Source organism: Diadema antillarum, unplaced genomic scaffold, assembly GCF_040938485.1.
Source record: "Diadema antillarum isolate AM-2024a unplaced genomic scaffold, OU_Dant_1.0 scf00000008, whole genome shotgun sequence".
NCBI lineage: Eukaryota > Metazoa > Echinodermata > Echinoidea > Diadematoida > Diadematidae > Diadema > Diadema antillarum.
In genome coordinates this window covers 1,797,045-1,810,809 of record NW_027270897.1, presented here as the reverse complement: position 1 = coordinate 1,810,809, position 13,765 = coordinate 1,797,045, and the positions used below count along the sequence as shown (strand labels likewise).

Below are 13,765 nucleotides of genomic sequence, written 5' to 3'. Positions count from 1 at the left end.
ACTAGTTCCTGTTATTGCTGTTGTCAATGTTATTATGATCTTTGTCATCACAGCAGTACTACTGCTTTGCATTGTTCTGCCACTTTTCTATGACTTTCAATTTCAGTATAAGTATCATAAAAAAATATCATTGATAATCATTATCATCACAACCTAGGGCATGACAAGTATTATCACGGCTATGCTATTAATCACTCTCTGACGCTATTTTCAAAGACGCAATGCGACAAACAATCGGCAAGATACAGAAGCACGTCTTCCTCCCCTCTCACTTATCTCTTAGATTTGACGTTGATCACAACCTTAGCCTTTCTCAAGGAGTTTCAAGGTGAGACCATTGTATTTATGCAGTGTGATATGCTGACTTCAAGATACCCCACTGACAGAAAATTACTCTTTTCTCTCGGTTTCACTTTCACCCCGTGGCAATTCAAAGAGTATTACCTTTCTTAAGGTGAAAAGTGAAATGCTACGTGCATTTTAACCTCCACATGTCACACAGGCAGAGTGACAAAGTGAAACCTCTACTCAGTCATAACTGAAGGGACAGATTAAGGCATACAGGGACAAGGCTGACATACAGTGTAGAACGAGACCTTCGGCTCTTCCAGAAGGGCTACCATTATTTATAAATCTATCAAAATCAAGGAAATCCAACAGGGCAGTCATCATGGAGATACTTAAGTGCATTACACATAACCTTGGATGGGCAAAAATAATTGCAAAATCTCGAGATGCCAACCTTGTACATAGCATTGCCGTATTCTGATGAGTGTTGAGATAACATATCTTCAATGGAAAAATGTTCAGTTTGTGTGTAGTAATACGATTTAGGAAAAACAATATTTTTCCTTTAAAACATGCCGTATTTCTGGCAAAAAAAAAGAGAAAAAGGAATGAGATACTGTAAAAAGTAACAGAGCTCTTTTTGGCACCTTTACACAGAATGAAATGTTAGAGAGTATACTAGTACCTCCAGTCTGTATTCAAGTCAGGAAGTAGATTGATTTCTACCCATCTCGCCTCAGAACGCTTACTCTACACATTTAGTATGCAAGACATCTATGTATACTATATCTACACTGCCTTCTTGCCCCTACTATGAACCAGAATGATAGATTAACACTTCCTCTTTTTAAATGTTTCCCCTCCTGGAGACAGCTGTTGCCAGTATATTTACATCCCAGATGATGCTGCATTAATGTTCCTGACATTCATTATTACCTTTAAAGCTTAAGCAATCTTCCCCCCCCCCCCCAGCAACTGTTACACCAAGGAGATGAAAAGAGAGCATATTATGTTCACACTCGAGCCTGCCCAATACCATAATAGCACAATGCTTCCACCGTCATGAAGCAAAACGCTTCTCCACGTTCAAGTCCACTCAAAGACATATATAAGCAGAACAATATGAATAGAATGATGCAAGTCACAACTACATTGTAGTACATGGAATCAAATATACATGTATTAACCCTAACTAGGCCGGGGGGGGGGGGGGGGGGGGGGGGGGGGGGCCTCCGAGGCCCCCCCCTCGACGCTCCGCGCGATGTATCGCAATCGCAAAAAGCTATCGCCGCGACGTTTCATGACTTTTTTCTTTCGAGTCTCCCGCATCTTTTGACACCAAATTTGCGACGCCCGGGTGCGCGGTTCCGAAGTTACGCATAAATATGTACATGCATGTCAGACCCAAAATTGCTCAAAAACGTGAATTCGTGTGCAATTTCAATGCAAACTGTGCTTGCAGGCAAATTTCATAAAAGCATGATTATTTTGGTGTTTTATTGATTAAAATCAATGAATAACATATTTTCTTGTTCGGAGCGATGTCGCGAACAAATTTCATCGACAAAACAATGAAAAACATAAAGTCGGAAAAACAAAGAAATACATAAGAAATTCAAAAAAACAATAAAATACTTAAGAATTTTTTCTGATATCACAAATTTTATTTATTACATTTGCTAAGGACAGTAAAAAGAATATTTACACAAGAAATGTGCCTGTTTTGAGCTTTATTTTGTGATTTATACCAAATAGTCTGATTTCATGCATCATTATGCATAAATTAGCATAATGTAGCATAAATGATAATTTTTTGAAAAATTAACTTCACGGTAATTTAGATGACATCATAGGCAATGTGTGTGCCAATTTTCGTCGCGATCGCGCGGTCGACGGCCAAGATCTGGATTGGGGCCTAGGAGGCCCCCCCCCCCCCCCCCCCCCCCGGCTCTATCAACTACCTAGATAGCCCGGCCTAGTTAGGGTTAAAAGAGAGTTAAAAGTGATACAGGCCACAGTCTAATCAAGGCGATGATGTCATCACCTCAACTGTCTTCAATCAGCGGGGACACAAATCTGTACAACATTTCATGACTGGGAAGGGAAATCAAAATTTCAGAAAACAAATATCTTTTGCATCAAATCATTGTTCAGAGTGGTAACAGCTCAGTGATGAAGACCAATGTCAAGGGGGGGGGGGGGAGGGGAAGTAGTTGATGCCATCAGACACAAACATGATTTTTATCTTATACACATATAAGGATTATGTTTTTATCTAAAAATAGTTGTGTGGCAATGATGCCTCTGTCTCATCTAATTTGCATATATTGTGATCTATATCACTGTTTACTAAAAAAAAAAAGGAAGAGAAAAAAAGTGAGACTTTCAAAGTCCACAGCATTCTTATTCTAAATCCAATTTTCAGGAAACTTCTTTTACTATTCACTTTGTTTGATACTGCTCCATCTACATCAAAGTCAGTTTCAATACACAGGTGCATTTCACTTCAATGGACCCCGTCCCTCTTCATCACTGTGCTACACAAATGATTATCGCTAGGGGGTGGAAGACTTACCCTTAGCGCCCATTTCCAATTGTGGGCTAATTCTGCTATCAACTTGCCAGAGATGTAACCAAATCCACTGCAAAAAAAACAAACAAGAATAGTGTCATGCTTGAGACAACATTTGTAGGAACTTGACATACACTGTGTACACCATAAGAACAAAGGAATTAAATATTAAAACATATAGGAATTAAACATAAGAACAGTTATATATATGAATTAAACATAATGAACATGTGCAACTGTGAAATTATACTTAAAAACATATCTGTAGGAATTAAACACACATGTAATTAAATTAAAATCTTTTCCTTGAGAACTTCTAGAACCGTACTGTCTAATACTTTATGAACAGAAGCCAGAATTGAAACCTGATACAGTTTTAAGATTGCACTGCATCATCACATCACATTTAACATGCTAAAATGTCAACTTTAAGCTCTCTATTGACTTTCAACACCTCAGTTTCTTCATAATTCATATTCACACAAATTTTAAAGGCTTTCTGCTGGAAACCATCACAGAAAGAGATCAGGTTATCATCTTGCGAATTCCTACCCATCTATTTTGGAATGCCTACCAAATTATCCGGTAAATGTAACATGCATCAGGAACTGTCTTTCACTTTGTGTTATAAGTCAATTTTAAAATATGATACCGGATTACATGGAAAGTACTGTACTGGTATGTTATTGATACATGCAGTCGAGTCTAGTTGGAGTTGTGCTCTTCTTTTCACTTTCCTGGTCTACGGAGTAATAGAATTTAATGATGTGATTCTTCTTGATGCACCATGTACATTGTAAGTGAAACAGTGCGCCATTAGTTTGTTCATGTCGGATCTATTACATTGTCTCGTGACTCTACTTCTGCTTTCAACAGAAAAAAATTTGAGTGCTTAGGACTCTCCCACTCAAACCACAAAACACAATTTGGATTTTGAACAAACCAAGCCATGGCATAGTATGATATAGAAACACAGCTATTAGGGCTTCCATCAAGAAGCAATTATACTTGCATCACACTATTATGTGATTTACATGTCCAAGTAATTCTTGTTTCTATGACTCTTCTCCATCACACATTAAGAATTGGAAGGACAAAAAAAAAAAAAAAAAAAATACAAGAAATACAAACCAGACTAAAAATATTGGAAATCTACCTATCGCACATAAATACAACAAACTGAAATGCAATGATTACATTCAACAATTATCCTAATATCAAAATATCCTAATATCATTTTGGGTTGTTTGGGGGTTTTTTTTTTTTTGTCTTTTTGTGGGCTTACAAACACCAGTATAAAGTGCCTTATAAATGCAATTATTATTATTATTAACAACTGAATAAGGGCACTGTACATACACTTTGTCATTCAATACGATACTTAGTGTCTCATACAACCATTCATGTATTAGATTTTTTTTTTAATCTGTAATTCGTCACAATCAGACAGCTTTAATGTCAGTTTCTCCTGTACCAGCACACAGTCGTATTCTGTCTCAAACTACAACAATCAAAGTCATTCACATCATCAGGTCATGTGATTCCACAGGATCATGTGATGCAATATGACAACTTTGTAGATCTGATTTTGCAGTCTAAAGTAATTACCAGGTTGTGTTTCATGCCAGATGGAAATATCATAGCTAGTGCATGCTGTTCGACAAGTATACTGCATGCACACATGTATGCCTATGGAATGCAGTAACTCCTGCAATACAAAGTATGTGTAGGTCTTGTACTGTGCATTCCGGATAGGCAATGACCTGAATCATGAGCTTTGTAGCCAACTTACTTTCTCACTACTACGAAAGGGGTGCATGATTATTGAAATGATCTCAAAGAACAAACAAAAACAAATTTTATACCCCCTCTCAAGAGTACACAAACAAAAAACAATAATGGAACCTCTTAAAATGCAAGAGGCAGTGTTGGTACACGTGTAAGTAAATATATATTTTTGACAATATGTAGCTTGGGTTGGGTATTTTTGAAACTTTTGTATGAACAACAAATATTCTGACACCAGTGATGGGTTAAGAATTTGAGAGTTGCAGAAAAAGCAACAAAACCATTGACATGGTACCAGGAAATAGAGAACAAACTCTCTATTTTTTAAAATAAAGAATCAGCTTACTCCAAATCCTCAACTTCTGATTGTTAGATATAAAATTTCTTTAATAGCTTGCAACGTATGGACAATTGACATCATTCAAGATTGATTGATGGATCAAGATTAATTGATGGATCAAGATTAATTCTAAGTTAAGGATATGAATACAGGTATACTAGCTTACAGTACAGGGTTTAAATAAAAAAACAACAACAACAACTTGAGGCTAGGCCCATGCTCTTAACCCTATTCTAACTGGGAGGGTCAAATTGAACCCCCCCCCCCCCCGACATTTAGCGCCACGATTCCGCAACGCGCAAAGATTTTGCCGCGTCGTTTCATTACTTTTTTCATTGAAGTCTCCCGCATATTTTAAGACCAAATTTGCGACGTCCGGGTACACCGTTCTGAAGTTAAGCAATGTTTTGCATATATGCATTATGTCAACCCGAAAACAGCTCAAATTCATGATTTCGTGTGCAAATCCAATGCAAATTGTGGTTTTTTTTTTTTGTTTAATCAATATAAATTAGATTATTTCAACTTTTGAACATTAAAATCAATCAATTCTGATGTAGATAAGCTTGAAATAGTGCCTGCAACAAATTTTGGCCAAAAAACAATAGAAAACAAAAGGTCAAAAAAACAATACAATACATAAGAAATTAACAAAACAATAAAAAACAAAAGAAACTGATTTTGATTGCACTATCTTTTTACAAGAAAATTGTTTGATGTGTCTCGAGGAACTCTGACACAAAAATTTAGCAATCCATCATTCTTATAGGTGAAAATATGATTTCATGCGTAAATTTGCATTTAACTGATTTATCAAAAAATATGAAATCAACATTTTTCTATTGTATGACCATGTAATCTTGTACATGTAGTTGACATCCGGCTCTATGTTCACACGAAATTTTGCGGCGATTGCGCGATCAGCGGCTGAGATCTGAAGGGGGGGGGGGGGGGGGGGGGGTCAAATTGACCCCCCCCCCCCCCCCCAGTAAAAACTTTTGGTCTCAAATAGCCCAGTTAAAATAGGGTTAGACAAACACTGTAGATACTTGTACTTAATACAAAAAAGCAGGTGTTAAAACGGTATCAAAGATATCCAAAGCCACAAAGAACTTTAGGAAAGGGACTGAGACATCAAAGGGGCACCAAAAGCTGTGGCATTGTTGGTCCTGGAATAACATTTAAGCCCTGCAGTTGGCATAAATCACATGTACAGTTCACAAGCGCTGCCATTTGCTGCCAGCATACAATGTATTTGCTGGTAGTTATAAATATATTCTCGTTCTTCTTTGTATGGCATTAGTGCCTGGTTGATACCATTTGCTGACTAATGCCAGTCACCTGGGGCGAACCACGAGGGGTCGGCATCATTCATCTGTTTTGGGGGTTGTTTTTTTCTGGTGTAGGTATACAATTGTATGAGGCTGATCAATACACTGGGTTTATATTAGTATGCTGGACTTTGCAAGGAAGAGAAGTGGGATCTTTTACATGCATGAGTTGTGACTCTCTCATATGAGGGACTGTGGCTCCTATCCAAGAGACAAAGTGCTTTTGCCTTTTACATACAGTCGACTCAGTGGGACTCAAACCCTTGGGACTTTAACCTGCATTCACAGGGCTGCCAACTCTCACGCATTGAGCGTGAGACTCACGCATTTTGGTCCTTTCTCACTCTGAAACTTTATTTCATTTGCATGCATTTCTATTGATCTCACTCATTTTGACTCCTAAGTTATAGCATTGGCCTATGGGAGTCTCACTCTCAACTAGTTTCCTGTGTTGGCAGCCCTGCATTCATTCGACTGCGAGAGAGACACACCACCAACTGAGCCACCTCATCACCCTAATTATAAACACGGCACATCTTCAGTGTAGGCAACATTCTGGTTTAAATTCGCACTTGTTACATTCATCCCAGCCTAGACAAGCAGGGCTGAAGTGCTAGTATAAGAGAAGCATATGGGAAAGAGAAAATTTTGACATCAACATATCCCCTTTGCAAATACCCTCTTGCTCTCCCAGAAGACCCCCATTTCAAAATGGTGGCAGCAACCACTGAAATATACCGGTAGTGTTTTTTTTTTTTTTCACTGCTGCTGTTCAGTAGAGTACTGTATAGGCCAAATATTTCATGAGGTTTTTTTTTTTCATGAATTTCACAAGTCAGGTGCTGGTCTATTCACAAATTGAAAGAGACACAAAAATGTTGATTCTGATCCCGATATGAATATGGCGTGCACATCAATATATGTATTTCTCCATTCAGTACTGCACTCCAAGATCACAAATCTAACCACTCGCGAAATCGTCAGGAAGTCCCGATGCGCAAAAAATTAGGCTCGCTAAACATATGGCATATACAGTAAAGGAATCACGTTATTCACCTCCCGACTGGGATGGCAAAGTAGAAGACCATCAGCATGCGAGTCCTCCTGTTGCCTGTAAAGAGATCACCGATCAGCGTAGCAGCAATGGTGACATAGCTCGCTTCACCAACCCCGACCAGGCCACGGAGTAGAAGGAACAGCCAGAAGAGCTGGGTGGGAAGGGGGGCAGAGGAAGGAGATTTTACTGTTCACAGGGTCCGATATTCAGTCTGTACAAATGCACATTACTCTACTACAAAATAGAAGGGGACATTTGTTCTGCTTTTTGCTTTTTGTCCCAATCCAACAACATACTTTTAATGAATCCTCTAATTTACATGTTTGTAATACAAGATTATTGTTATCAAAATTGAAGAAATGTTAGAAATGCAAGTTATGCCTTAGACTGAATTAAAGTCTGTATCATTAATATACTGGCTTCTCCCTTTCCATCATTAGGCGTTTTCACATCAGCCCGATAAAAATCCAAGCTCGAGATATTTTCCAATTTTCCCAAGTCAGAAAATAGCGCGCTATTTCGAAACATCGGGCTGATGTGTCTATGTTCTGCTTGATTTGTTTGTGAGAGTAGATAATGCTATTTTTTAAAGGTCAATCATAGATTTTAAAAATCATTGAAAGCAAAGATCTACACTTCTTTTGACACCGTGTGAATGAGTACATCAAAGATAAGATTTTTCTTTTTTTTAGAGCATTAAAAACACTGGTAATATTGGTCTTCTTCATATCATATTTCTTTGAAAGCAAAATTACAATACCAAGCATATCTGGTAATCTGGGTAACTTAGTCAGTAAATCATACCTGAATGTGCTTTACTCACTGATCAAAAAACATTGTCACTTATTTTTGTTGTTGATCAGTATTGCATTGTGTATCTTGAAACTACAGGTACAGCTGTACTTACCTATGAAATGGGGATTATATACCGGTAGTCTTTTTCCCCTGATACATCACAATAATTTCCACTGTGGACTTGTGGTACTGCCACTTCTAAAGTGGGATGTTAAATTACACTTTAGAGTTGAGTATTTAGGGAAATCATATATAAACTGATGGCTTGGTAAGTTACAGCTATCAAAGGGCATGAATACAAAAAGGGTTAAAGGGATGGTACAGTATTGGTGGAAATGAGAATTGGGCTTTTAACTTTTTTGTGAGATACCAAGAAAACACTTACGAAATAATACAGAGCACACCACTTTAAGAGGACTTCAAAGTTTATTTGATTAAAATTGGGTTTGGAATGACTGAGACATCCAAAAACAAAGTAAAACAAAGTGATGGTAATAAAGTGTGGGTCTCACACTTATTACAATCGCTTTGTTTTGGATATCTCAGTCGTTTCAAAACCAATTTTCATCAAAGAAACGTTTAATTCCTCATGGAATTACATTCTCTTTCATATTTCATGAGAGGTTTCTCATTATCTCACCCAAAAATGTTAGAAACCAGATATTAGGTCTCAACCAAAACTATACGATCCCTTTAAACAATAAAAAGAAAAAAACTACAATTTAACATTGCTTGCAAAAAGAAGTGGAGCCTAAAACTCACATGTGAGGGAATGAACGACCCTGCCAGGGTTGTGGCTGACCAGAAGAGAATACCAAAGGATACCACCAACTTCCTCGAGTACCGATCACCCAGGTAGCCAAATATTGGCGATGTGAGCATGTACCCAACTATGAAGATGGTCTGCAGAAGACCAGCTGCACTGTTGTTGTCTTCGATGTTGAAATATTGTTGGATGGCAGGCAGATTGGCTGATTGGGCAAGAGAAAAAGAGCAAAACAAAGCATGAAAACCCTGGTCGTAGCATCAAAGTCTCTACAATAAAGCCATAATTTCATAAATTAATTAACATGGCAAGCCTCAAGCCTGTGAACAAGTCTTCATTATTCATACAAATGTTGCACACTGACATTTACTTGAGTTCCATGCAAATCTATACAGATTCTTTAAATGGCAAATTTGTGAGGATGTTCCATACCATGAAACCTAAAAGAAATAATGGCATATGTATATGTATGTATGGTGTAATTAAAACGATATAATTATCATGTACTGGTAAGTGTCATACATACATTAGTGTACAGTAGCACAGATTATATCATGGTTAAATGCCCATGACACTCTTTCAAATTTCATTCAAAGTTTCACTCATCCTGCATTCTGTTACTATGAAAGCATACATTCTATGTAATGACTGACTGAGTATTACACTATAACTGATGGGCAAGAAAGTACAGTTGTATAGTACAGACATGTACCGGTACACATACTTTGTAATGTACTTTGTAATTTGTAATTGAGCAGAAAAGGACGGGAACATTACAATACCACCAGAAGATTTGGCAAAATTTTGGCAAGAACCAAAAATTGGTTACTGGTAAAGTAAAAAAAAGAAAATAATTAACCCCAGATGAGTATATAACATCTAAACATGTTTATAATTCAATTGTGGATGTCAAACTATGTAGTTCACAGATGTCACCTAGGTCTTTCTGCGGTCCCTTTGAATTTGATTTCAGCAAGGTTTACTGTAAATCCTTTCATACAATCACTTGTGCAGGCCAAGCGAGGGAACAAGCCAATATGCAAATTATGAAGTTTTACAAGTTTAGGGCTCATTACTAGAGCAGGTGGCAAGCACATGAACACTACTTACAAATGTACATCTACACGTAGGACTCTTTGTGGTTAAGCTCAGTACAGAAAATCACAGACTCTTAGTTATTTGACTATGAGGGATGGTCCTGAGTTCAAGTCCATTTATGCTCTGGCAGCAGTCAGCCAGCAGTTGAGCCCTTGTGTCTTTACTAGTTTTATACGACAATATATGTGTACCCTAGGCATGGCATTTCATTGTCTGGTACTTACAAGGATTTTAAGCAAGACTTGGTCCTCAGATTGCTGGCTTACAAACATTTATCAAACCATCAATTGGCCATGTACATTTGTACAATGGAAAGAGTTCCTTTTGGGACAGCCACCACAATTATACCAACGATATTCAAGAGAATGGAGTCACAATCGTCTTATTTCCTTTGAACCCATGTTCGATTTCACCACTCTAAAATATTTGAAGCATGTGCCAAAGTGGATCTGCCCAACAGATGTAAGTCTCTGTGATGGTTTGTTAATTATTATATGTGTAGGGCCTCTGAGAATGACAGTGTTTGCAGCCATTGACAGAGCTATCATACTGAAATAAAACAAACAAATAAATAAATAAATAAATAAATAAGTGTAACTAAATGAGTGTAAATAAACAAATGAATTACTTTTCACCATCCCAACTTATAAAAGATGAGGTAGTGTCATATATGAATGCTAAAGCATTTATCATTCAGTGAGCTTTTATTTCATTTAATTAATGAATAAGCAAAACATATGAATCCTCAGACTGCTCATCAAGATGACGGCATCGAACATTGATTGTCAAAGGTGCAGATGCACCCGTGGAATTCCTTTGTACATCAACAGAAAACTGACAACTGTTTGCATAATTAGCCCACAAGTACAGCCAGTTTGGAGCTCCATCTCTTAATGAACACTGCCTAATGACAATGTGTTTGCATATGTGACCGTGCATCACAAAACCAACAAAAAGTCGCCAGACATGGATTTTTAGTTGAGATCAGATTCTGAAAGAGCACACTCTAAGCTTTAAAATGGAGTATAACTCAATTAGAATGGATTCCCCTAACTTATCTAAATATTGCAAAGAAAGGACACACTCTGGAAAGTGTGAACTGAGAAAACAGGTTCTGAAGTACAGGGTTTATTCAAGCGGTTAATCTTTACCAAGCCATGCTAGCTGTGGGATGAATGGAACAAAAAACAGGATGTTGACCACTGGAGCAACAACAATGAAGGGATTATCAGATTAAGCTGCAATTAAACATGCTTTATTAACACATTCTGTAGACGATTAATGCTAACTTTCAATGCAGTAGCATTATTCTTTCCAAAGTTATTGGAGTTGACGGTGAAGAATATGGACAGGGTTCTTAAAAAATGAAAAGAGAGCTCTATGAGAAATACCTACTGTAAAAGTGGAAATTTTTGCGGTGTTGAAATTTTCGCGCATTTCGCGCCACCAGAAACTAGTACGAAAATAAAAGCACGCGAATATTTTTGCTCGCCATGTTCCTGAGTGTGATGTCTTGATTCCGCGGAATTGAAAACACGCGAAACTCTTCTGAACCGGCCAAGCACGAAAAACTAAGTCGCACGAAAATATCCACTTTTACAGTAATCACACTATTCCACCAAAAAGTATTCATCACACTATTCCACCAAAAAGTATTCAAGAAAAACTGCTGAAAACACAAAATCCTGTTCGTTTTATGATCCCAAACTTTAACATATTATGTAGAAGATTTGCTCTCTCCAAAAATATGAAAAACTCGATATTGGTTTAATACCTAGAGGTTTACCCATTTCACCTATTTTCAGTCCTCACACAATATCACTGCATGCGCCTTTTTGTTCGTTTTGTGATGCACGGTCACATATGCCAATGCATCAACAACTCAATTCTCAAGATTGGTAAATTTAAAAAACCCACACCAAGCAAGGTTCGACCGCCCATCCCACATTTGACAGTGTGTAAAACTGAAAAGCATAGCCTAGCCTAAAAATATGATGCCACCGGTTAGAATCTACATTTATATCAGGTCTGGAGAAGGTTAAACCAGAAAGAATCACACCTGCTATTGTGTATCTATCTGAGTAATTGAGCAAATTCACACAAAACAGAACGATCACAGTGACATAGGCCGAGCATTTTGGTCTGTCGTCGGAGGATTCTTGCTCATCTGCTGAGTTCCTAGTGTCATAGGTATCATCAGGGTTTCCATCACGACTTGAGCCTCCTTCGTGTTCAGGTCGCACAATGCTCCCAGTTGTGCCGTTCACTTGAACGTGTCCTACATGGGCTTCATTAACAAGTTGTCCCGACGTCGACCGGTCCGCGTATTCCCGAACAGCTGCCTCTTCATCAGCGTCATCATTGCCGTCCTCGTCTTCTAGAAGAGGTTTCTTATCACGCACATCAACGGGATCAACCCAACTGGCAGTCGTCGCCATTTCGACAGAGTCTCCACGGCGTGCCGACGGCTGAATAATGTCAGAACCTTCGTCTGAAGCGTTAGATGGGGTGATCATCGAGTCTCAAAGCTATGATCAAAGTCCAACCGGAAAGCTAGGAAGTAACGAGTCACGAGGAACACAGTAGCGTTTTGCTTTTGTTTTGGTCCCACTCATTATAACATTTCTTCGACAGCCGTATCGAAGACTTTAATGCGCACTGTATTGGCTTGATCCACGCCACACACAGCACAGTGCACACAGCTATCATGCATGCACTGTGCGAACGCAAAAGCTCGTGAGTTACAGGCACACCTCTGCATGCACTGAGCGTTGCATACGTGCATAGCTATAGGCCGCAGTGCAGCGGACGAGGATGTGATACACTTCACTGCTACGCAACGTATCATGCTACAGTTTAAATAAAGTCATTAAATTCAAGGATAATAATCAGCAATATACTATGGATAATATAAATATATAAAATTATTTTCAATCATATCTTTCTGCAGCAATTACAGATCCTACAGACGACCCCTCGAACGAGGTTGTGTTTCATATGTTTCCCTCACGCGCGAAACTTCATGAATGTATGTATTACTGGTACTTTGCATGGTGAAACGAGCTAGGCATTGCATGCATGCGGTAGCACCAACTGGAAATCTAACGTTTATCACACAGGTCCCACGAGGTGATTGCAAAGTCAATCTGTTAATTTCTATGACGGAATGTCAGTGACATTTTTGTTTTTGTGATTAGCAGAGGTAGAAATCAACCGGAGTGGAGGAGACTTCGCCTTGACTTCCGCTACTCGTGGTCGTCGTGCTTCCCATCTATCTCAACAACATCACTATCATAGGCTTTACACTGGTCTGTCTGTGCTTTGAATATGACATTGTCATTGCATTATCAGCTGATTATTGTAAATTAGTTTATGAAACATATTTTGGGTCAGCTTTTTTCTTCAAGAAATGATGTTTAACGTACCTAAGTTGGGAGTATTTACTAAGTGGTTTTAATGCCAATGGAATTGCCTAGAAAGACTGCACTGCCAACTAGAACTGGGCTGCGATAAATTACTTAAGTAAATTTATTTCGTATCTAGTCTTAACATGTCTAAATTGAAATAAATTTAATCACGGATCGAACGGATCCACCACTTCTAACGACTATTAAACGTTAGATATATGGATGGGGAGTGGTTCTAGTGTAGTGAGTGTGCGTGTATTACACGTGTTAGGTATTATTGATACTGATAGGGTTCTACTGTTTCGTCGATCGTCAGCATTGAT

At 38.2% G+C, this 13,765-nt stretch overlaps 1 protein-coding gene across 1 annotated transcript in view; it reads right to left on the bottom strand.

Annotated features, from left to right (window-relative positions):
- The window catches only part of LOC139718825 (protein spinster homolog 1-like), a 42,008-nt gene extending 29,406 nt beyond the window's left edge, over positions 1-12,602 (bottom strand). Inside the window, exons 1-4 of the mRNA XM_071630293.1 lie at positions 12,095-12,602; positions 8,934-9,142; positions 7,376-7,527; positions 2,864-2,930 (exon numbers count right to left, since the gene is read on the bottom strand). Of these exons, the coding sequence (XP_071486394.1) occupies positions 2,864-2,930; positions 7,376-7,527; positions 8,934-9,142; positions 12,095-12,551 (885 nt within the window). The 5' untranslated portion in view covers positions 12,552-12,602. The remainder of the gene's footprint in view (positions 1-2,863; positions 2,931-7,375; positions 7,528-8,933; positions 9,143-12,094) is intronic.
- Between the last annotated feature and the right edge of the window lie 1,163 nt (positions 12,603-13,765).